Consider the following 23895-nt stretch of genomic DNA (forward strand, 5'->3'; position numbering starts at 1 on the left):
AGAATTTCCGCTGCTAGGTCAGACCAGTGGTCCATTGTGCCCAGCAGTCTGCTCATGCGGCGGCCCTTAGATCAAAGACCAGTGCCCTAACTGAGACTAGCCTTGCCTGCGTACATTCTGATTCAGCAGGAACTTGTCTAACTTTGTCTTGAATCCCTAGAGGGTATTTTCCCCTATAACAGCCTCCGGAATAGCGTTCCAGTTTTCTACCACTGTCTGAGTGAAGAAGAACTTCCTTATGTTTGTACGGAATCTAACACCTTTTAACTTTAGATAGTGTCCTCTCGTTTTCTCTACCTTAGAGAGGGTCAACAACCTGTCTTTATCTACTAAGTCTATTCTCTTCATTATCTTGAATGTTTCGATCATGTCTCCTCTCAGTCTCTTCTTTTCAAGGAAGAAGAGGCCCAGTTTCTCTAATCTCTCACTGTAAGGCAACTCCTCCAGCCCCTTAACCATTTTAGTTGCTCTTCTTTAGACCCTTTCGAGTAGTACTGTGTCCTTCATGTACGGTGACCAGTGCTGGACGCAGTATTCCAGGTGAGGGTGTACCATGGCCCGGTACAACGGCATGATAACCTCCTATCTGTTCGTGAGCTCCTTCTTAATCATTCCAAGCATTCTGTTCACCCTTTTTGCCACTGCCGCACATTGCGCAGACGACTTCATTGACTTGTCGACCAGTACTCCCGAGTCTCTTTCCTGGGGGGTCTCTCCAAGTACTGCACCAGACATCCTGTATTTGTATATAAGATTTTTGTTACCAACATGCATCACCTTACACTTATCCACGTTAAACTTCATTTACCATGTCACGGCCCATTTCTCGAGCATGTTTGTCACGTTGCAAGTCTTCGTAATCCTCCTGCGTCTTCACTACTCTGAATAACTTCGTACGGTATGCAAATTTAATCACCTCACTCGTACCAATTTCCAGGTCGTTTATAAATATGTTGAAGAGCACGGGTCCAAGCACCGAACCCTGCGGCACTCCACTCGTGATGCTTTTCCAGTCCAAGTATTGTCCATTTACCCCCACTCTCTGTTTCCTATCCACCAGCCAGTTTTTAATCCATGTGAGTATTTCATCTTCCATTCCATGGCTCACAATTTTTTGAAGTAGTCGTTCATGCGGAACCTTGTTGAATGCCTTCTGAAAATCCAGATATACAAAGTCGATTGGGTCACCCCTGTCTACCTGCCTGTTTACTCCTTCAAAGAAGTGCAGCAAGTTTTTCAAACAAGATCTTCCTTTGCTGAAGCCGTGCTGGCTGGTCCTCATCAGATTGTATCCGTCAAGGCGATCAATGATGCGGTCCCTTATCATCGCCTCTACCATCTTTCCCAGTACCGAGGTCAGACTCACCCTAGCCTCAGCCCACAAGAAGGCCATACTCCTGGTTGAACGTGCCTTAACAGAAACGGGAGACTATTTATCATATAGAATGTGGGCTGATAAAATGGCCTTATGGATCCATCTGGAAATAGTGGCCTTGGAAGCAGAAGTACCCTGCTTAGAAGAATGAGTAAGCACAAACAGATGGTCAGAGAGGCGAAACTCATTTGTGACCTCCAGAAAACACAGACCTCTGCGCACATCCAATTCTTCCAATTGTTGACTTTTGTGATATTTTTTTTCTGATTTATTTTGTTTTATATGACAGCTTAACTGTATTGTTGGATTGTATTTTCTTGAAAATTTAATAAACCTGATTTGGGGGGGGAGGGGGAAAAAGCGACAATGACACCAACCCTCAAGCCGCTTCTCTAAAGTGCAAAGGTTGCTAGATATTCAAGCCATAGAATCAGTTCCTCCAGAAGACTCGGACTCTGGCAGCTACTACTTATACTTTGTCATTCCCAATAAAGGCTCAAGAGTGGGGACCCATCCTGGATCTCAAACACATCAACGCAGCCCTGAGAGTTCCTCAGTTCTAGATGGAGACCGTCTGGTCGGTTATTGCATTGGTGGAGCCAGGAGAATTTCTAGCCATCCTAGATTTGACAGAAGCTTACTTTCACATCATAATCATCCCGGAACACAGAAAGTTCCTGAGATTCCATGTGTTAGAGAATTATTATCAATTCTCAGCACTTCCCTTTGGGCTGGCAACAGCACCCCAAACTTTCACCAAGGTTATGGTAGTGGTGGCTGCTCATCTCCAGAGCGGGTTGGCACGTGCACTTGGACGATTGGCTCATCAGAGCATCCCGAACGGAAAGAGAAAAGGCAATAGTTACCGTTGTGAAGACATTACAGAGTCTGGAATGAATTGTGAATTTTTTGAAAGAGCCACCTAGTTCTGACACAGTCCCTGGAATACCTGGAGGTTTTATTCCACACGGCAGAAGGCCAAGTCTTTCTTCCATAGGCATGCAAACATAAGCTTCATGGTCAAATTTATAAACCTGTTAGTCAAGCCAGCGCCTAGGGCATGGCATTACCTTCAAGTCCTTGGGTTAATGGCAGCCACAATAGAGGTAGTGCGTTTGGTGAAAACACACATGCGCCCCTTCCAAGATGCCTTGTTGTGTCGCTGTTCACAGAGAGACTCCCTGCAAGTTCCACTCACCTGGACATCGGCATCCAGACGCAGCATGAGCTGGTGTCTCTGCCCATGGTCTCTAACGAAGGGAATCCTTCTCTGGATCGATTCCTGAGTCATCCTAACGATGGATTTCAGCTTGTTCGGCTGGGGGTTCATTGCAGCGGTCACCCAGTTCAAGGACAATGGACTCAATCTCAACAGAAGTGGTCAATCAACAAGCTGGAACTATGAACTGTTTATCTGGCGCTGCACCAATTTCAGTCTTCCCTGAAGGGCAAAGCAGTCAGTCTTCTCCAACAATGTCACTGCTGCCACTATTTCTATTGTTTTAAATTCAACTGAGCAGATCAGATGCCTGGTTTTGAGGATTTCTCCATATCCCTCCTTCTGTAGAGCTTTTGCCAGCTTTAGTACAAACTGAAGGGGGCAGCAGAGACCGTGGAGAAGGAGGAATTGAAAATCTGTGATTGACATCTGCAGTATGCTTATGAGCAGTGATGGATAACCCTATAGTTCAGCATACCATCCCTATCTACTGGAAAAGATATTATCAAAGTAAGAACGTAATCTCTCTTTCTATCACAGACAGCTTACACCCTCCTCATTAAAGACCAAAACAAAGAATTCATTTAGCCACTCCATTCTGGTATCACAAAGCATAGGCATACCTTGTTTATCTAGACAGCTAAACCTGCACTATCCTCCATAAGAAAAACGCACTGTCTGAAATTCCAACAGTTCGTGCAGCAAATAAACAGAAGGCCACTTAATGCATGTCTTGGAGGGGAGGTTGATAAGCTCCAACTAAGAGCTCTGGGTCTGCAGCTGCTGCTGCAATTGATACTTTAACTGTGGGGGAGAGTTGATAATATATGAAAGGCAGAAGCATAGCCAGGGGGAGAAGATCTTTTATAAAACAGCAGTATGAAATTGAAGGACTGATCTGCCTAAGGCCTAAATGCACAAACGTCAGTCGGTATTACTGACTGGATCACTGTTGGCCGATTTGCTGACCGATTTCCCCAAAAGCGATCGATGCACAAACAAGTTTTCATGCAAATGATTTCACAGAGGTGCAAATCATTTACATTCAAATTGACCAATTCCGGTTGTGTCAGAGGAGAAGCTTCCGCAGACGCACGTGACTTCAGGCAGGCTCTGGCTGCTTGAACACATTAAATTAAAATGTGCCACGAAGGTAAGGGAGGGAGATGCTTGGACTGTGCGAGGGGTGCTGAAGGATGGAGAGAAGGAAAGGGGTGGAGAGGAACAGATGCTGAAGGGAAATGGAGAAGAGAGAATGGGAAGGAGATGCTGAAGGGAAATGGGGAAGAGAGTGGGGAGAAGATGCTGAAAGGAAAGAAGACAAGAGATGCCAGACTATGGTGGGAGCGGAGGGAAGAAGATGAGTGCCAGACCAATTTTTTTTTTTTTGGGGGGGGGGGGGGGTGGAGGGAAAGATGAAAGGGAGAGGCACAGTAACAGAGCAAATGGAAGAGGCAGAAAGAAGGCAAACTGTGGATGGAAGGAATTGAATGAGGAGAAGATGAGGAAAGCAGAAACCAGAAAACAAAATTTCTGTTTATTTTCTTTTTTTTTTTGCTTTAGGATAAAGTGGTTTATTAGTTGTGTTGATAAAAATTTATAAACAAAGCCCTGCCAGCTGAATATCTTTCTCTAGTTTTGCAGCCAGAACTTTGATTTATAAACTGACAATTGTACAGAATATTGGTTTTTTTTTAATACTTTAAAAAAATAAGTTTAGTATAAAACTATTCAAGGCTTGTGTAGATGGGATCAGATGGTTTGCGGGGATGGGGACAAATTTTTTTCCCTGTGTCATTCTCTACTTAGTATCCCATCTTTACAGAGGCCAATCCAGGTCACAAGTACTTCTGTAGACACCTAGATTAATCCAGAAAAATTTAGTGTTCCATTTCTTTCATGTTAGACTGTGAATAATTACTTTAAATCCTTGGACCCAGTTTTCAGTAGTGAATTTATTTTTTGTCAGAGGAAACATTCCATTCATTGTTTAGGAGATTTGTACTTTGACTTACAGCTTTTGCTGTATATGTTTCTCTAGAAAAGCCTAATAAAGAAGACTGATGCAACTCCTGCTGCTTACACTGAGGATGAGGAAGATGCAGATATTTGTGCTATTTGCTTTGAGTCGTGGACAAATGCTGGGCAGCACCGCCTTTCTGCTCTACGCTGTGGTCATCTCTTTGGCTTTACCTGTATTGATCGCTGGCTGCGAGGACATGCAGGGAAGTGCCCACAGGTATAGTACACAACAGCATACACTGGGGATTATTTCAGTAGTGTTGTATAGGTGTACAGAAACGTCATAAGTTACGTCTCATTGTCCTTTCCATTTCTGCTTAGCATATTTTCTTTTTATCCTTTCTAACCCAACAGAAAACAATTTACACGTAAGGAGTTGAAAATGTTTGAAAGCAAAATAATGCTGAAAATTTAACAGAACTGGATTAAATTAGGCTTGGAGGAATAAAAATACAAGTTGTTCAAAAATGAGACAGATCAGACAGAGGATTCCAGAAAAACAAGTTCACTTAATAAATAAAAAAATGGACCTCCCTCAGGAGTTTGTATAAACATGTATAAAATTAAGAATTAACATAAACATTTTAAAATTTAACATAACTAAATAAACATCAAAAAAGTGTATATCGTAAAATACATATCGAGAAATATAAAGGAATAAAAAATATATATATCTAAACACGACAAACATAATAAAAATAATGATAATGGATGGTGTAAACTGTAATAACTGGTCTAAAATACCATGTCGATATAAGTTCTACAACAACTGTGAAAGAACTTTAAAAAAGAAACATTGCCAAGCAATATTGCAAATAGATTGGTATAACATCTAAAAGTAAATAAAATAGTATACATTCATACTGCAACAAATATGAAATAAAGATAAAATTAATCATCACATAACGTGCCATACAAAGAAAGTGTTTTGATTGTTCAATTGAAATGTTTAACATGTTTATTATAGAGCAGAACAGATTTGTATTTCGGAGAGTCTCTTTGTACCTCTCCTTATTTGTTCCAATATAGCAGTGTTTCTCAACTTCTTCAAGTCGAGTACCCCCGCCCAAGCTCCGCCTCAGATCCGCACCTGACGCCCACCCCCATCATAATAGTACTACACTTTTCCCTCCATATTCGTTGTGATAGGGGATTAACAGACCTGCGAATACAGAAAAATTGCAAATAACTTTTTCATATGTTCGCTGTTTTCTATTAAAAACCATCGTGAATATGACTTTGCAATCAGTAACAACTATAGAAAAAGACAAATATATAGCAAATATAGACAGCAGATATGAATTCACAAAACTGACACATTTTGATCACTAAATTGAAAATAAAATTATTTTTCCTACCTTTGTTTGGTGATTTCATAAGCCTCTGGTTGCATTTCCTTTTGACTAAGCATCCAATATTTCTTTCAGCCTCCTGCACGCTTCCTCTCCTCCGGACCCCATTCCCTTCCCCAATCAATATCTCTTTGTCTCTCTGTGTCCCTCCATGAGTCCAACTTTTCTTCCTCTCTCCTCCACCCCTCTTGGCAATATGTCTCCCTCTCTCTCTCACTGTTCATCTGTCTTGAGAGATCCAGGCATCTCTCCCACCCCCTCTACTGCCACATCAATCATTTCTCCCTCTCTCATCACCCAGATCATGTGCAGCATTTTTCACCACAGCCCATCAGCCCCATGCCAATTTCTCCTTCTATCACCCTTCTCCAGCATAATGCCACATTTCTCTATCCATCACTATATCCATCATTCCTCCCCCTTGCAACCCTTCAATCTGTCCCTCTGTTCCCTCTCCACCACCATATCCAACATTTCTCCTATCATCCTTCTCTCCCCTTGCATCTCTACCTCTCTCCTCTTTCTATGCCCAATTTTCTTCTTTCTTCTTTTCCCTCTCACTTGCACACTGATGCCCAACAATTCTCCCTTTCTATTCCCTCCCTCCTGTCCCAAGTTAGTGCCCCCTTCCTCCTTCCCTTTGTCTCATGTTCATCCCCCTCACCTTCTTTCTGTGTCAAGCTCATGCCCCCTCCCTGCCTTCCAAAATTAAGTTGCATGGCGGAGATACCTGCCTGCCCTGCCCGCACCCCTCCCCTTCCGAAGCCAACCCGCACAGAAGCCAATCACTGCCTGCCTTGCCCGCCCGCACCCCCGAACCCAACCGTCCATAGAAGCCAATCCCTGCCTGACGGCAGGGGCGGGACCGTGGCAGAGGCAACGTGCTTCAGAGGCCAACGACAGCCTGCTAGGTTCACTCTGCAGGCTGCCGTAATTAGCTTAGCAGCGGTCACAGTGTGAAAGACCTCTCTCACTGGGTGTGGGAAGCTGCTTAGAGGTAAGCCCCCCCTCCCCCCCCCCGGTTGTGAGGGCCCTGGCAGGATGCTGGATCTGGACACTGGGAGGGAGTGAGAGGAGGCTTCAAAAGGACCTTGAGGAGGTGCAGAAAAACAGACTTGGAGACAAGGCAGATGCTGGACTAGAGGGTGTAGAGAGGGGGAACACACTCAAAATGTTAGCAAAAGGAAGATAGAGAGAGGGAGAAACCTGAAACAAACGGGAGGCAGAAGAGAGGGGAGCAGATGTTGGACTTGGGGGTGTATAGAGGAAAGAGAGACTGCAGAGATGTGGAAAGATTCTGGACTAGGGAGGAAGGAAGGAGAGAGAGAAGCAGAGAAAGACCTGGAAGAAAGGAGAACAAATGCTGGACATGGGGATGGGATGGGGGGTTGTAAGCAGAAGAAAGAGCGAGAGAGAGAGGCCTGGACCAAAGGGGAAAGGCAGGAGGCAGATGCTGGACTATGGGAGGTGCAGACAGAAGAGACCCTGAGGAAGAACAGAGAGATGTAAGATCATAACAGAGGAGGTAGAGAGAGAGGGAAACCTGGAACAAAGGTGGTGGTAGGTGCAAAGAAGAACTGACACTGGATCTGTTGAGGGTAAGCAGAGGGAAAAGATAGAGACCTGGACCCAAAGGGGATGGGGCTGGATTGTGAAAGAAATGTTGGATGCACACTCAGATGGAAGTCCAACCAGAAACTAATTAAATCACCATACAACAAAGGTAGGAAAAATTATTTTATTTTCAATTTAGTGATCGAAATGTGTCAGTTTTGAGAATTTATATCTGCTGTGTGTATATGAAAAATTAAAAGAAAAAATTGCATTACAATTAGTAGGGGATGGGGGATAGGGTGCATAGCCTGGGAAGGAGTGTGGGGTTGGGTGCAGAGCCTGGCAGGGAGTGAGGGGGGCTGAGTGCAGAGCCTGGTATATGTTAGTACAAAATTTGGTTCAGAATGGTTTTTTTCTTGTTTTCCTACTCTAAATCTATGGTGTGTCTTATGGTCAGGTGCATTCTATGGAGTGAAAAATACAGTAAGCATCTGAGTAAAAATGCCATTTCCTAAAGATTTGTTTGACTTGGTTAACTTTTGGAAAATTGCAGTAATATTGTCAGTTGGGTTGACATGTAACAGTCATTAATAAGAGAAAAAAAAGTCTGTGAAATATTAAACCTCTGTTACAAATGAGCCTAATAAGAGTTACCCTTATTTTTTGTTCCATAAAATGCACCCACCTCTAGAGGAGGAGAAATCAAGAAAAAAAAATTCTGAACCAAATGGTGTGCCCTGTATCCTGTCCTCACTCTGGTGGTCTGGTGGTAGGCCAGGACAAGGTACAGGGCATATCTAGTGGTAGACACGTCTAATAGTAGCCAGCTCCAGGCCAACCATCCAGCCAGCCAGCCCCAACCATCCAGCCAGCCAGCTCCAGGCCAACCAATCAACCTTTTTAAATTCTGCCTAGCAGCTCCAGCTGGCTTCTCTCCTTCCCTGCCTGCCGCTGCAGCCTTCGCTCTTCCGGGCTTCTCATTTCCCGGCCAGCAGCAAAACAAATCAGCAGCATGGATGTCAGGTGCAAGCTTTACCCTCTCCCGCTGGTCCCGTGCTGCTTTCCGAATGGCTGCTGTAAGTTCTCACAAGTTCCGCGAGAACCTACGGCAGCCATTTGGAAAGCAGCGCGGGGCCAAGTGGGAGAATGTAAAGCTTGTTCCTGACGTCCGCACTGCTGATCTGTTTCATTGCTGGCTAGGAAATAAGACGAGGGCGCTGGACCGCCAGGTAAAAAAGGGGGAGTGACAACGGACCGGGGGGGGTTTAAAAAAAAAAGAGGCGGTGCGGCAGCAGCGGGTGGGTGGGTTTAGAAAGGTGGTACAACAGCGGGCGGGTTTTACAATGGTACGGGGGGAGGGTAATAAAATGTGTACCTTCGCTTCATAAGACGCACTGAGATTTCCACCCACTTTTGGGTGGAAAAAAATGCGTCTTATGGATCGAAAAATACAGTAGTTTAAAAAAAGAAACCTACCAATAGACTATCATAACTTGATTATTCTCCAGAATATTTGCATCTCTGAGTACTTCAGGTAAAAATGTTAATGGTCAAAAAGTAAGAAAATTGCTTTTTGTTAATTTTTTTAAATTTTATTTTCAGTGCAATAAGAAAGCAAAACGCTCAGACATTGTGGTCTTATATGCCCACTCACTTAAAGCATTGGACACCAGTGAGCAGGAGAAGCTGAAGAGGTATATCATTTTAAAGTAAGGTGTAAGAAAATGAGGTAAAAATGTGCACACAAACAAACAAAAATGTCCTTGGTATATAAAAAGAAAATTTCAGTCTTACCATGTGATTAACATAAAATCTGAGGTGGTCATGTTTCGCCCATGAGCTGCATCAAGTGTCAAAGGTAGACATATAACTGTAATATATGAAAACAGAGAGTAGATAAAGAATAAAATATTATTGAACTGAATTAGTTAAATTTTTTAAATATATACTGCCTAATGAATATATTTAAAAGGATTTTTCAGCAGACACAAATACTCTAAAAAGCGATTATGTCCTTACCTTGATAATATCTTTTCCAGTAGTTATTACTCAAGCAAAAGAGCAGGGTCATCAATGGGAACATTCCCAAAAATCAACTGTTCTGCTCAAATAAGAAACCTTAGAACAGACAGCCAACAAAAGCATCAAAGGAGCTCAGGAAGTACCCTCATGCATCTTGAACATATATACAAAATTCTTCAAGACCCCCCAAAGGGCTGACTGGCATCCAAGAATCAAACTTGGAGAAGCATAAGCAGAATGAAAGAGTAGGCAGGCACAGGAAGGACAAGGCAGGAGTCTAGAATGACTTACTTATCCACTGGAAAAGATATTATCAAGGTAAGGACATAATCTCTTTTTCTAGTGCAATAGTGTCATTCTAGACATGTGGGATGTACAAAAGCAGTCCCAAACACCTAGGGCGGGCTGACTGCACCGACCCTCAAGATCAAGGTCCCAAAGACAGAGTCCTGCCTTGCAACAACATTCTCTCTGTAAAAATGTGTGCAGAGTGGACCAAGTAGCTGCTCTATAAATCTCCTCAGTGGAGATCACCCTAGCCTCAGCCCACAAGAAGGCCATACTCCTGGTTGAACGTGCCTTAACAGAAACGGGAGACTATTTATCATATAGAATGTGGGCTGATAAAATGGCCTTATGGATCCATCTGGAAATAGTGGCCTTGGAAGCAGAAGTACCCTGCTTAGAAGAATGAGTAAGCACAAACAGATGGTCAGAAAGGCGAAACTCATTTGTGACCTCCAGAAAACACAGAATAAACTCTGCGCACATCCAACTTCTTCAAAATATGATCCTGTTTCCTAGAACCAGTAGGCTGAAAAACAGCAAAGGCACTTCCTGATTGACATAGAATGCCAACACCACCTTTGCCAGAAATGAAGGAACCGTGTGGAAAGAGATCCCAGTTTCTGAGATCCTCAAGAAAGTCTCTCTATAAAACAGAGCCTGAAGCTCCAAGACATGTCTCACTGAGGTAAAGGTGAGCATAAAAACTGCCTTTAGTGTTAGGTCCAAGAGGGAAGCGACCTTCAGAGGTTTGGTGAGGCCAGACAGAACCAAGTTGACGTCCCATGAAGGGAATGGTGGTTTAATCGGTGGTCTAATGTGAAGAGCACATTTCTGAAATCAGGCCATGTCAGTGAGACGTTAGCAAAGGACTACAGTCCTGGGCTCTGAAACAAGATAGCTCAGCAACTTGGACCCGAAGGGAAGCCACAGTGAGGCCCTTATCAAGGCCCGCCTGGAGAAAGGCTAGCACTACTGAAACCGGAGCAGAATATGGCTCCACAATTTCCTGGTTGCACCAGTGTTGGAAAGTCTTTCATGCCTTAGCGTAGGCAGACACAGTAGTTGACTTCAGAAGAGCAGAAATGACTTCATCAGACTATCCTTTGCACTCTAACGTTTCACACTCGGTAGCCATGCCATAAGAACATAAGCAGTGCCTCTACTGGGTCAGACCCGAGGTCCATCGTGCCCAGCAGTCCGCTCACGCGGCGGCCCAACAGGTCCAGGACCTGTGCAGTAGCCCTCTATCTATACCCCTCTATCCCTTTTTCCAGCAGGAAATTGTCCAATCCTTTCTTGAACTCCAGTACCGTGCTCTGTCCTATTACGTCTTCTGGAAGCGCATTCCAGGTGTCCACCACACGCTGGGTAAAGAAAAACTTCCTAGCATTCGTTCTGAATCTGTCTTCTTCCAACTTTTCCGAATGCCCTCTTGTTCTTTTATGTTTTGAAAGTTTGAAGAATCTGTCCCTCTCTACTCTCTCTATGCCCTTCATGATCTTGTAGGTCTCTATCATGTCTCCTCTGAGTCTCCGCTTTTCCAGGGAGAAGAGCCCCAATCTCTCCAATCTTTCAGTGTATGAAAGGTTTTCCATGCCCTTAATCATTCGTGTCGCTCTCCTCTGGACCCTCTCAAGTTTTGCCATATCCTTCTTAAGGTACGGTGACCAATACTGAACACAATACTCCAGATGCGGGCGCATCATTGCCCGATACAACGGCAGTATGACTTCTCTCGTTCTGGTCGTAATACCCTTCTTAATAATACCCAACATTCTGTTTGCCTTCTTCGCGGCTGCTGCGCATTGTGCTGTTGACTTCATTGTTGTGTCCACCAGTACACCCAAATCTCTTTCAAGGCTACTTCTCTCTAACACTAATCCCCCCATTTGGTAGCTGAACATTGGGTTTTTTCTCCCTAAATGCATGACCTTCCATTTCCCCACATTGAAGTCCATCTGCCATTTATTCGCCCACTCCTCCAGTTTGCTTAGGTCCCTTTGTAGGTCCTCACACTCTTCCGCATTTCTAACCCTTCTATAGAGTTTAGTGTCATCCGCAAATTTGATAACTTCACATTTCGTCCCCGTTTCCAGGTCATTAATAAATACATTGAACAGCAGCGGTCCGAGTACAGACCCCTGCGGAACCCCGCTCGTGACCTTCCTCCAGCTCGAGTAATGACCCTTCACTCCAACCCTCTGCCTTCTGCCTAAGAGCAAAGTGATCTGGATCCTCCATGCAGATTGGATCCTGAGAGAGAAGGTCTGGAAGAGCCCATGACGTATGCAAAGATGCATCAGATCTGCGTCACCGTGGTCTGCAAGGCCAATCCGAAGCCACCAGAATGACACTTCCCTGATGAGTTGCAATCTGACGAATGACCCGGCCTATCATTGGCCAAGGAGAAAAAACATACAGTAGAACTCCCTGCGGTCACAGCTGTACTAGAGCATCTAAGCCAGGGGTGTCCACACTTTTTTGGCTTTGCGAGCTACTTTTAAAATAACCAAGTCAAACTGATCTACCAACAATAAAATTTTTAAAAAACACAAAGCACACTGTACGCAGAGAAAATGTTAATTATCATTTGTATTCGGGGTTTTTTCAATGGTCAAGGCAGATGACTTTAAAATATAAGAACATAAGATCAGCAATAGACACCCTTGATTAAGAACATAAGAATTGCCACTGCTGAGTCAGACCAGTGATCCATCATGTCCAGCAGTCCGCTCACGCGGTGGCCCTCTGGTCCAAGACCTGCACCCTAACTGAGACTAGCCCCACCAGCGCACGTTCCTGTTTAGCAGAAACTTATCTAACTTTGTTTTGAATCCTTGGAGGGTGTTTTCCCCTATAATAGCCTCTGGAAAAGCGTTCCAGCTTTCTACCACTCTGGGTGAAGAAGAACTTCCTTACATTTGTGCGGAGTCTATCTCCTTTCAACTTTAGAGAGTGCCCTCTTGTTCTCCCTACCTTGGAGAGGGTGAACAACCTGTCCTTATCTATCCTTCAGTACCTTGAATGTTTCAATCATGTCCCCTCTCAATCTCCTCTGTTCGAGGGAGAAGAGGCCCAGTTTCTCTAATCTTTTGCTCCTCCAGCCCCTTAACCATCTTAGTCACTCTTCTCTGGACCCTTTCAAGTAGTACCATGTCCTTCTTCATGTACAAAGAAAGACCTAGAGAGATCTGAAATTTAGCAGTTAAGATTTAATGTTAAGAAATGCAATTCCATATATTTGGAATGGTACAGGGGTGTGAAGAACTTTTGTGCACGAAAGAGGAGCAGGACTTGTGATGATCTTAAGATGGCCAAACAGGCTGAAAAGGTGACAGCAAATCTAGAAGGATGCTAGGATGCAAAGGGAGAGGAATAGTCAATAGGAAAAAAAGAGATACTGATGCCCCTGTATAAGACTCTGGTGAGACCTCATTTAGAATACTGTACACAATTCTGGAGGCCGCTCCTTCAAAAAGACTTAAAAAGGATAGAGTCGGTCCAGAGGAAGGCTACTAAAATGGTGTGTGGTCTTCGTGATAAGACGTATGGGGACAGACTGAAAGATCTCAATCTGTATACTTTGGAAGAAAGACTCTTAGCCGTACCCTTCTCCTCCACTGCCAATTCTAGACTTCGTTCCTTTCATCTAGCTGCCCCCATGCCTGGAATAAATTACCTGAATTTGTCCATCAAGCCTCTTCCCTTCCTTAAAAGCAGACTGAAAACCCACTTTTTTGATATAGACGTCAATCCTTAACCCTACTCCTCTGCCCTCCAACCCAGCCCACTGATTAACCGTTCCCCTTAACCCCCTGAGAACCAGTGTTGTAATATTACAACATCACATTTAAGGCTACAAAATAAACCCTCCCCCATTTTTTTTCTTTTTAAAACTTCATGTACATTACTAATAGAACCTATTGTTCAGTTCTGCAACACCATTGGATGGTTGAATGTGTAAATAGGTCTGTTTATCTGGCCATGAAGTCATACAACCCTGTTGCCTGCTTTGGAGTATATCATCTTGTTGTTTTGGACGGGATACATCAGGACTAAAGTAAGTAAAAAGCTTGAAATATTTTTTTATGTGATCATTAATATGTGTAGATCATGCAGATTTTATGACATCATTGAATATACTGATTTTAAGAGATTTAGAGCTGGTTATTTCTATGTTGTAATTTTACAACAGTGGGTCAAAGTGATAGCAAGGTTTTGTCTGCACTTTAAACTTGAGAAGGTGATAAATCTCCAGGAGGTGAGGATTAAAGTGTTTGCATGTCTAATTGAACAATAGGTCTACTTGATAGAAGTTGTGGAATGTAAAGTGTGAATCTTTGCATTAGCATAATTAGTTAATTTGCTTTGTAGTTACTTAGCTTTTCTTTCAACTTTCAGAATGTCTGAAACCAAGAAAAACCAAACCATGTATAGTGTGCAGGATGTAATTGAGGCCATCCAGAATGGGGACAGTGACTTGGAAATGCCCTTTGACACAGATTCAAGTGACGAAGAGGAATATGGAGTTATCGGTGAAGTGGACAAGGAAAATAAATTACCCGATGACCACCTAACTTCTGATGTTCAAATCATCCCAACAGAGGCAGAACATCCTGATGCCAAGACTTGGCCCCGTGACAGATATCGATGGCTGAAAAAGAATTTCATCTCTCCCAGTACTGATTTTTCTGGTCAGGATGTCAGTAATGATGTCCATTCCCTCTGCACACCACTGGAGTACTTTCAGAAGTTTGTGACAGAAGATATGATCAACGCTCTGGCAGATAACACAAATCAGTACAGTTTTCAGAAGAAAGGATCATCTATAAACACAAACACAAAGGAAATAGAGCAGATGATTGGCATGTATCTGAAGATGGGTCTTGTCCAAATGCCTGGAGTCCGTATGTACTGGGAAGCAGACACAAGATACAGTCCTGTCGCTGATGTAATGTCACGAAACAGATTCCAGTCTCTGTTGACATCATTACATTTTGTGAACAATCTAACCGTGTCTGAGATGGAACAAAAAAGTGACAAACTCTGGAAACTCAGACCATGGCTTGATGCTTTCAGAGAGAAATGCCTAAAAGTGGTCCCTGAAGAACATAACTCTGTTGATGAAATGATGATCCCTTTCAGGGGGAAATTCAGCAGCATCAAACAGTACATGCGTGGCAAGCCAAACCCATGGGGGTTCAAGCTGTGGGCAAGGACTGGAATCTCTGGTATACTTTGTGATTTTGATGTGTACCAAGGCAGTGTGAATGGAATACGGGCAAGATCTGAACTTGGACTATCAGGGGATGTTGTGATGAAACTTGCTTCCACACTTCCACATAGTCACAACTACAAGATCTATGCAGACAACTTTTTCACCAGCATCCCATTGATAGTTAGGCTGCTGGATTGTGGAATTCATTACACAGGAACAGCCAGACAAGTGCGCCTTCCAAACTGTAATCTTGAGGATGAGAAAAGCTTGAAGAAAAAGGGAAGAGGAAGCTTTGATGTCAGAGTGGAGTCAAATCACAACATTTGTGCTGTGAAATGGTTTGACAACAGACAGGTTACACTTGTGTCTTCCTTTGCTGGCCCACAACCAGTGGAGAAGATTCAACGCTGGGACAAAACTGCCAAAAGATTTGTTGAAGTTGAGAGGCCTTATATCGTGGCTGCCTATAACAAATTCATGGGCGGAGTGGATTTGTTAGACTCATTTGCAGCAAAATACAAGTTTCCACTGAAGTCCTACCGCTGGTACCTTTACATCTTCTGGCACACCATTAACCTAGCTGTGATCAATGCTTGGCTCCTGTACAAAAGGGACTGCAAAGCTTTGGATATCCCAAAGAAACAGATGCTAAACAGGAGAATGTTTCAGGCCCAGTTGGCATCTTCTCTTATCCTGATCGGAACGGCTGGGTCAGTGTCAAAGCAAGGGCGACCATCTGCAAGCCCAGTTTCATCAAGAGGGGGCACCTTGACTTCCCAAAAGAGGCAGTTTACAGATGATGGAGGTTCTTCAGCTGCCATGACAGCCAAAAAGTCAAATGCACACCCTCCAAAGGAAGTTTGCAAGGACATGATTGGACATTTTCCCATCAAAGCCGATAGAGGACGGTGCCGACACTGTGCAAAAGGCTATACCAACACACTTTGCAGGAAGTGCAATGTTCGCCTGTGCTTTTCAGAGCAAAATAACTGTTTTTGGAACTACCATAACTGAATAAATGAACAAATAAAACATGCACATATAGGGCTCGATTCACAAAACTGTGCTATGAAGATAGCACAAGTGCTATTTCATAGCGTGGCCGTTTTTACCCGTATTTGCGCTAACATGAAATTTTTTGTGCAAAAACACGAAATTTCTTGATTACCGCTGATAGAAGTCAATGGGCGCTTCACAGGGAAAAATTTGCGTTTTTATATGATACTCATTTTTTGTATTAAATTGATAATAAAAATTACTTTTTTCTTTATTATACTATTGTTGTTGTGTATATACATAAACTTAGGTGGGTCTTTATAAGCTGTAAAGTACAAATAAACTTTTAATTATTCCTTACATGTGTTCAGAGAGAGAGTGACACTATTGAAATTCTGCTACCTTACAGGCCCAGCGTTGCAATTTTACAACATCCTCCCCAAAAGTTACTAAAATGTCAAAATAAAAAAAAACACTGATTTAGGGATCACAAGCCTCCTATAACAACATGTGAACGTTCGAAAAAAATTTTTTACGTTTTTTTCTATATTTGGGTCTCTGGGGGTTTTAAATGTATCCATGACACCCTGTTTGTCTGTCTTGCCCATTTAGACTGTAAGCTCTTTCGAGCAGGGACTGTTTTCTTATTCTTTGTGACAATGTGCAGTGTTGCATGCGTCTGGTAGCACTCTACAAATAATTAATAGTAGTAGTAGGGGAGATATGATAGAGACATTTAACATATGCAATGTTGGGGCATGGCTTGGAGGCGCATGCAAACAGTCGGGTGAGAGACAAGCTCCGCGCTGACAGGCAAATTAAAGCCAAGTAAGTTACAAAAAAAATATTTCTTTACTTTGAAAAGTATTGATAGAGTATGGCTTCTGATACAATTTAGGCAGAATCTGATATGTCGATTACAAATACAGGAAGTGTAAAACGATCCAAACCGAAGCCGGCAACCCCTTCAAAGACTCCATTGCCGAAAGAAAGTAAAGATGACAGTGAAATCTTGATAGAGCTCCGTGGAATTAAGGAAGTTGTTTTCGAAAACGCTAAAATGCTGCAAGAGGTTAAAGAGGAGGTAGCTAACCTCACTAAACAAATGCAGTTGGTCGAAATAAAAGTGGATCAGATGGAAAAAAGAATTGAAGTTACAGAGGCAGAATTATTTCAATATAAGCTAGACCGAAAGAAAATTGAAATACCGTATTTGCCGGCGTATAAGACGACTTTTTAGTACCTTAAAATCCTCCCCAAAGTCGGGGGTCGTCTTATACGCCGGGTACAGTTTACATGCCCTTACTTGCAGGGCTGGATGTACTCAGTCGCGCGGCTCTTCTTCTCCCTACCTTCTCTGCTTGCAGCACAGAGCCGAACGGAAGTCTTCCCGACGTCAGCGCTGACGTCGGAGGGGAGGGAGGGCTTAAACAAAGCCCTCCCTCCCTCCGACGTCAGCGTTGACGTCGGGAAGACTTCCGTTCGGCTCTGTGCTGCAAGCATGGCAGGTAAGGAGAAGGAGAGTAGCCTCGCGGTACCAAGAGAGAGGGGCGGCCGCCCCGCCCCGGTTGCAGCACAGCCGGCCAGGTTCCCTTACTTTTGTGGCACTTCCCCGACCGACCGATAACAGCCCGGGTCCGACAATCCTCCCTGCCCTGTAGCCGCGAATCTAAATTACCTTCTTACAGCAGCTGTAAGAAGGTAATTTAGATTCGCGGTTAAGGGCAGGGAGGTTTGTCGGACCGGGGCTGTTGTCGGTCGGTCGGGGAAGTGCCACAAAAGTAAGGGAACCTGGCCGGCTGTGCTGCACCCGGGGCGGTAGAGAAGGTGTGCTGAAGAAGGGGTCATCTTATACGGCGAGTATAACACAAAACTCTATTTTTTAACTAAAAGTTGGGGGGTCGTCTTAAACGCCCAGTCGTCCTATACGCCGGCAAATACGGTACTTACACGAGATCTGGAAGATTGCTCCAACAGGGAGAGGAGGAGTAACCTAAGGATCTTAGGCTTACTGGAAGGGGTGGAGGAAAATAACCCAATATCCTTTTTGGAGAAATTTCTTCCTAAAATATTGCCGATTAAGACAAAGTTTCCTTTGAAGATCGAACGGGCTCATAGTATCCCTGCAAGGAGAACGAACAAGCAAGCGTGTCCACGTCAGTTAATTTTCAAACTGTTAAGGTACCAGCAAATTATGGAGGTATTTCACTTGGCAAAAGAGATTAAAAATTTTAAATGCCAAGACTCTCACATTTATATTGTGCCTGATTCATGAGAGCTACAACTAATAAAAGAAAAAAGTTTTTGGATTTAAGACCACAATTAAGAAGTCTAGGGGTCAAATATGGATTACTCTATCCTGCAATTATGAGGATTACTTACGAAAATAAAACAACAAACTTTGAAGATCCAGAAAAATTACAAGAATTTTTAAATCAACATGAGCAACCGATGTCTTCATGAATCCTCTACTGTTATAAAGAGATAATAGTTAATTTGTTATATTATTGATTCGATGTTAATTTAATTCAGATTGGATCTAAGAGTTTTGAACATGGAAAGTGTCATGGAATAAGACTTAATATTGAAATTTGCCTTGATAAAACTAATAATGGATTGGCGAGAATGTCTGTGGTTACATTTCAAATATGCATGGCTTAACGGTTCCTGATGCGAGACATGGAATGGTGGATTGACAGTGAGTCTGTTGATATATAAAATAATAAGGAAAGAGGATAGATATGAGGTGTGAATAGTATGAAAGTGCACAAACATTGGCGTTAGTTTTTGTTCAGAAAGCAAGAAAATGAAGGGTTTATAAAGATCTTGAATAAATAAAAAGCCATGAAGGTCATTGCAGCTTCTCATGATTCCATAAAAAAAAACAAAAAAAAACTGCCACTGTGTATCCTGCGATCATGGCTGAGTTGGGGCTGAATGAATACTATCAGACAGAGATGGTTAACTATATGCGCTTCGCCCGCTCTAAATATGCCCTGCACCTGAAGACAGTGAACTCCTGCTTTCAAGAGCTGAAAGAGAAGAAGATGGAAGATGAGACCTTCACGATGAATGAAGATGTCAAGAGTTGCTGGATGGTTTGCAGATGGTGATTCACAGTGAGATGGAATTGGAGCTCATTAACGCCGCATACACTAATGTGCTGCTTATTTGTCAACTTTTTCCTCAAACCGATAAATGGTAATTGAAGTGTCAGGCAGATATTTCTGGAAAATCGAACATTATTGGAAATTTGCAAAATTAGAAAAAGCAGAATTTACATCATCTAATATGAAGGAAATCCAGAGATCCATACACCCAGACTTGCCATATTAAATTAAGATGGGTCATTGGAACTACTCAATAAGGAAATTGCAAGGCATCTTGATGAGTTGAGAGCTAGACTTTGTACTTTAAAAGTGGATGAAAAATAAAAAATGGAGAAGGCTCTTAAAGATGTACTGAAGATGTAAGGAGATCCGAAGGCAAATTTCAAATGAAAAGGAAGTATCAGTATTGAAGACTGAAATTGAAAAAGAATCCTGATACCATCTAAGCATAACTTGCTCAGGGTGCAAGAATAGTTGAGACTAGCTGAGAAGGAATAGATAGAAAGTCTTAGTAAACAGCTGTATACTGCAATATGAAAGATTTGCTCATCAAAAAAGAATGATTAGATATATTTGGATATTGGTTCATTTAATCTATTTATTTTATAAGTTTATATTAGATAATAAGATAAATTGCATTGGGAAAGTAATTACAATAGATTTTAACTTATTTTTGCTTAAATTTCTTAATTAATTATAAATTATACTTAATGGATGAATTAAAAGTTTTTATATTTTATATGAGGATTCCTGTACGATATAGTAGGGGGAAGAATAATGGCTATTGATAACATTTATAATAATTATAAACTGATCATATAGTATTGAGTTAATATTATAGGGGTATTGAGGGTAGATAATTGGATTTATAAGAAGATTTTAAAGGTATAATGAACTTAATATTTAGGAAAAAAGATGGGTAAATATATAATTGACTAGTTTTTAAGCCCGTTACATTAACGGGTGCTAAAATAGATGTCTGTCTGGGTTTATTTTTTCTTTGTCTCTCTCTCCTTGCATGCTGCCTGTCTGTCATTTTTTCTGTCTGTGTCTCTCCCTATGTCCTTAGTGCCCCTTCCTATGTCCTTAGTGCCCCTAGTACCTCCTTCCCATGTCCTTAGTGCCCCTTCCTACATCCTTAGTGCCCCCAGTACCTCCTTCCTGTGTCCATAATGCCCCCAGTGCCTCCTTCCCATGTCCTTAGTGCCTCTGTACTGTGTCCTTAGTGCCCCAGTGCCTGCGTACTGTGTCCTTAATGCCCCCAGTGCTTCCTTCCCATGTCCTTAGTGCCCCCAGTGCCTCTGTCCTGCTTAGTGCCCTCAGTGCATCCTATGTCCTTAGTGCCTCCTTCATATGTCCCCATCATTATCTTCCAGACTTTGTCCACCCCCACCCCCGATGCCAGCCTGCCTGCCTGGCTCCCATCCCCCTGAGCAGCATGTTTCCATTTAAACCCCCCACCCCCGATGCCAGCTTGCCTGCCTGGCTCCCATCCCCCTGAGCAGCATGTTTCCATTTAAACCCCCCACCCCCCAATGCCAGCCTGCCTGCCTCCCATCCCCCTAAGCAGCATGCTTCCATTTAACCCCCCCCCAATGCCAGTCTGCCTGCCTGCCTCCCATCCCCCTGAGCATCATATTTCCATTAAAACCCCTCTCCACTCCCTCCGATGCCTGCCTGCCTCCCATCCCCTTAAGCAGCATGTTTCCATTGAACCCCCCCCCCCCTCCACCGATGGCAGTCTGCTTGCCTGCCTCCCATCCCCCTAAGCAGCATGTTTCCATTGAAACCCCCGATGCCTGCCTGCCTCTCATCCCCCTGAGCAGCATGTTTCCATTGAAACCCCCTCGCCAATGCCAGCCTGCCTGCCTCCCATCCCCCTGAGCAGCATGTTTCCATTGAAACCCCCTCGCCAATGCCAGCCTGCCTGCCTCCCATCCCCCTGAGCAGCATGTTTCCATTGAAACCCCCCCATCCCCGATGCCTGCCTGCCTCCCATCCCCCTGAGCAGCATGTTTTTAACCCCTCCCCCTGTGCCAACCCTACCCGGCACACCAGAAACCTCTGTTGCCCCTCCCAGCCGACCATCCCACCGCTAGATGGCCGACAAACCTCGCAGCTCCAGCAGCGTCCCAGGCACAGTAAACATGCTGCTTCGCGGTCTTCTACTGGCCTAATTTCCTCTGCCGCATCTCTGATGATGCCATCAGGGATGCGGCAGAGGAAATTAGGCCAGTAGAAGACCGTGAAGCAGCGTGTTTACTCTACCTGGGGCGCTGCTGGAGCTGCGAGGTTTGTCGGCCATCTAGCAGTGGGAGGGTCAACGGGGGTTTCTGCTGTGCCAGGTAGGGTCGGCGGGGGGGGGGGGGGGGGGAAGTCACGGCATGTTACCTGCGACCGTTCTTTAAACGCGTGCATGCGTACTCTTACCTGCCACAGCCCGAAAGATCAGGGAACACGGGGTAAGAGTGCGCATGTGCGCTTAGCATTTTATTGTATAGGATTATTGAATAAAATTATACAATGTTACAGAAATAGGAAGAGTTAAATGTTTTATTTAATTGGATATGGATTAGGTAAATGTGGGGTTTTTATGTAATTTGGTGTTTTTTTAAAGATAAATATCAATTCAATGATTAGATATAATAATATGTAATTGGTGTAAATGGACAAGGTATGAGATGAATTAATATGATAATTTTAGGTGACTTATTTTTTTAAAAAGAGGATTTATTTATAGTCTGTCGGGTTTTTCACTACCTGGCGTTTGCAAGTTATCACTTTTATTAAGGGTTTGGGGGGTTAGGGTGGGGGAGAGGGTTGAAGGTTAGGGGGGATAGGTTTTATGTTCAAAGTTTTAAAATTGGGAAAATGGTATATATGCAGAAAATTCAATATAAGTCGAAATATTTAAATTGGTTCATATGCTTTGAATATATAATTTATAATGGAGGTTAAAATTTTTTTATTAAATGTTAATGGCCTCAACCATCAAATCAAAAGAAAGAAAATGCTTTTTTTTTTTGAAACAACAGAATGCTGATGTATATTATATCCAGGAGACACATCAATCAACTGCAGAGTCAAGGAAATTAGAAGGGGGGGGGTGAAGCATTGTTTTTTTGCCCCTGATGTGGGAAAGAAGGCTGGGGTAGCTATCTTAGTAAGTAAGAAATGTGTAGCTAAGTTTAAGTTGATTGCTTCAGATCCCTTAGGAAGATGGCTGCATGTAGATATGAGCATGGGAAATAATACCCTGGCATTGTTTAATGTATATGCCCCCAATTCGAATCAAATTGAATTTTTTAAAAACTTTACAACAGTTGATACTGCCACTGGCTGCTTCTAATTTAGGGTTCATAGACAAAATCGCTCGAGACAACGGCGCGCCGACAACTGAGCGCAAGGTTGACGGCGCGCCGAAGAAAAGCACTATTTTAAAGGGTTCCGACGGGGGGTGTTGGTGGGGAACCCCCCTACTTTACTTAACAGACATCGCACTGGCATTGTCAGGGGTTTGGGGGGTTGTAACCCCCCTCATTATACTTGAAACCTAACTTTTTGCCTGTTTTTTTTAGGGAAAAAGTTCAGTTTTAAGTATAATGTGGGGGGTTACAAACCCCCAAACCCCCCACAACGGCAGCGCGATGTCTGTTAAGTAAAGTGGGGGGGTTCCCTCTCACACCCTCCGTCGGAGCCCTTTAAAATAGTGCTTTTCTTCGGCGCACCGTCAACCTTGCGCTCAGTTGTCGGCGTGCCGTTGTCTCGCGCAATTTAGTCCTGTCACCTAATTTAGTAGTGGCTGGAGATTTTAACGCTGATATGGATCCATTGATAGATAAAAAACCTAGTAAAATTATGAAATCATTAGGATTAGACAATTTGGTGCAGTCTTGTGATTTGAAAGATGTATGGCGGATACTTCATTTTAATGAACAGGAATTTTCTTTTTGTTCACATGTTCACAAATCCTTTTCAAGAATAGATTATATTTTCGTCTCAAATCAAATAGTTCAACAGGTGACACAAGCCTCCATAGATCCAATCATTTTGTCTGATCATGGTGGAGTGTGGGTTAAATTGAAAATTGCTGAACTGGATAATAGTAGATCTGTATGGAGATTCGATAATACATTGCTTGCAGATTCAAATTTCCTTGAAGAATTTCAGTTAAAGATGAATGAGTATTTCCAACTTAATACCTCAGAAGAAATTTACATGGAAACATTATGGGATGCTTTTAAGGTTACCATGAGAGACAAATAATTTCATATTCAGCATATATTAGAAAAGAACATAAAAACAATTTTCCAATGTGGAACTAGAAATTAAGTGTTTGAAATCTAAATTGATTGAAAAATGGGAACAAAATACTTTGCAGGCTCTTTTAAAAGCAAAATGTAAATATAATGAGATTTCTTCAAAATTGATAAGGAAAAATTTGTTTTCTCAGCAGAATGTATTATGGAAACTCAAATAAGATGGGAAGATTATTGGCAAATTATCTTAAAACAAAGAAAAGGAATAAAATTATTGCAGTTAAAGATGAGAAAGGAAATATACATTCTCAAATTGGTCCTATTTTAAATCAATTTCTAAATTTTTATAAAGATTTATATTATTAGCCTTATTTGGATAAAGAAAAAGATGGTTTAGAATTTTTAAAATTAATTAAGGGTCCGAAAATTCCTGATCATATAAAAAAAAGTTTAGAAGAGCCTATATCATTAAAATAATTG

The 23895-nt window shown here is 42.7% G+C and overlaps 1 protein-coding gene and 1 pseudogene across 6 annotated transcripts in view; both read left to right on the plus strand.

The window, feature by feature from the left end:
* RFWD3 (ring finger and WD repeat domain 3) overlaps positions 1-23895 on the plus strand; it is a 395707-nt gene that overhangs the window by 201934 nt on the left and 169878 nt on the right. For all 6 annotated transcript variants that reach the window (XM_033942519.1, XM_033942524.1, XM_033942520.1 and 3 more), the window contains 2 exons: positions 4636-4833; positions 9125-9216. In XM_033942519.1, coding sequence (XP_033798410.1) covers positions 4636-4833; positions 9125-9216 — 290 coding nt within the window. The remainder of the gene's footprint in view (positions 1-4635; positions 4834-9124; positions 9217-23895) is intronic.
* Positions 18965-19548, plus strand: LOC117359554 (annotated as a pseudogene).

This window comes from Geotrypetes seraphini, chromosome 4 (assembly GCF_902459505.1).
Source record: "Geotrypetes seraphini chromosome 4, aGeoSer1.1, whole genome shotgun sequence".
Lineage (NCBI taxonomy): Eukaryota > Metazoa > Chordata > Amphibia > Gymnophiona > Dermophiidae > Geotrypetes > Geotrypetes seraphini.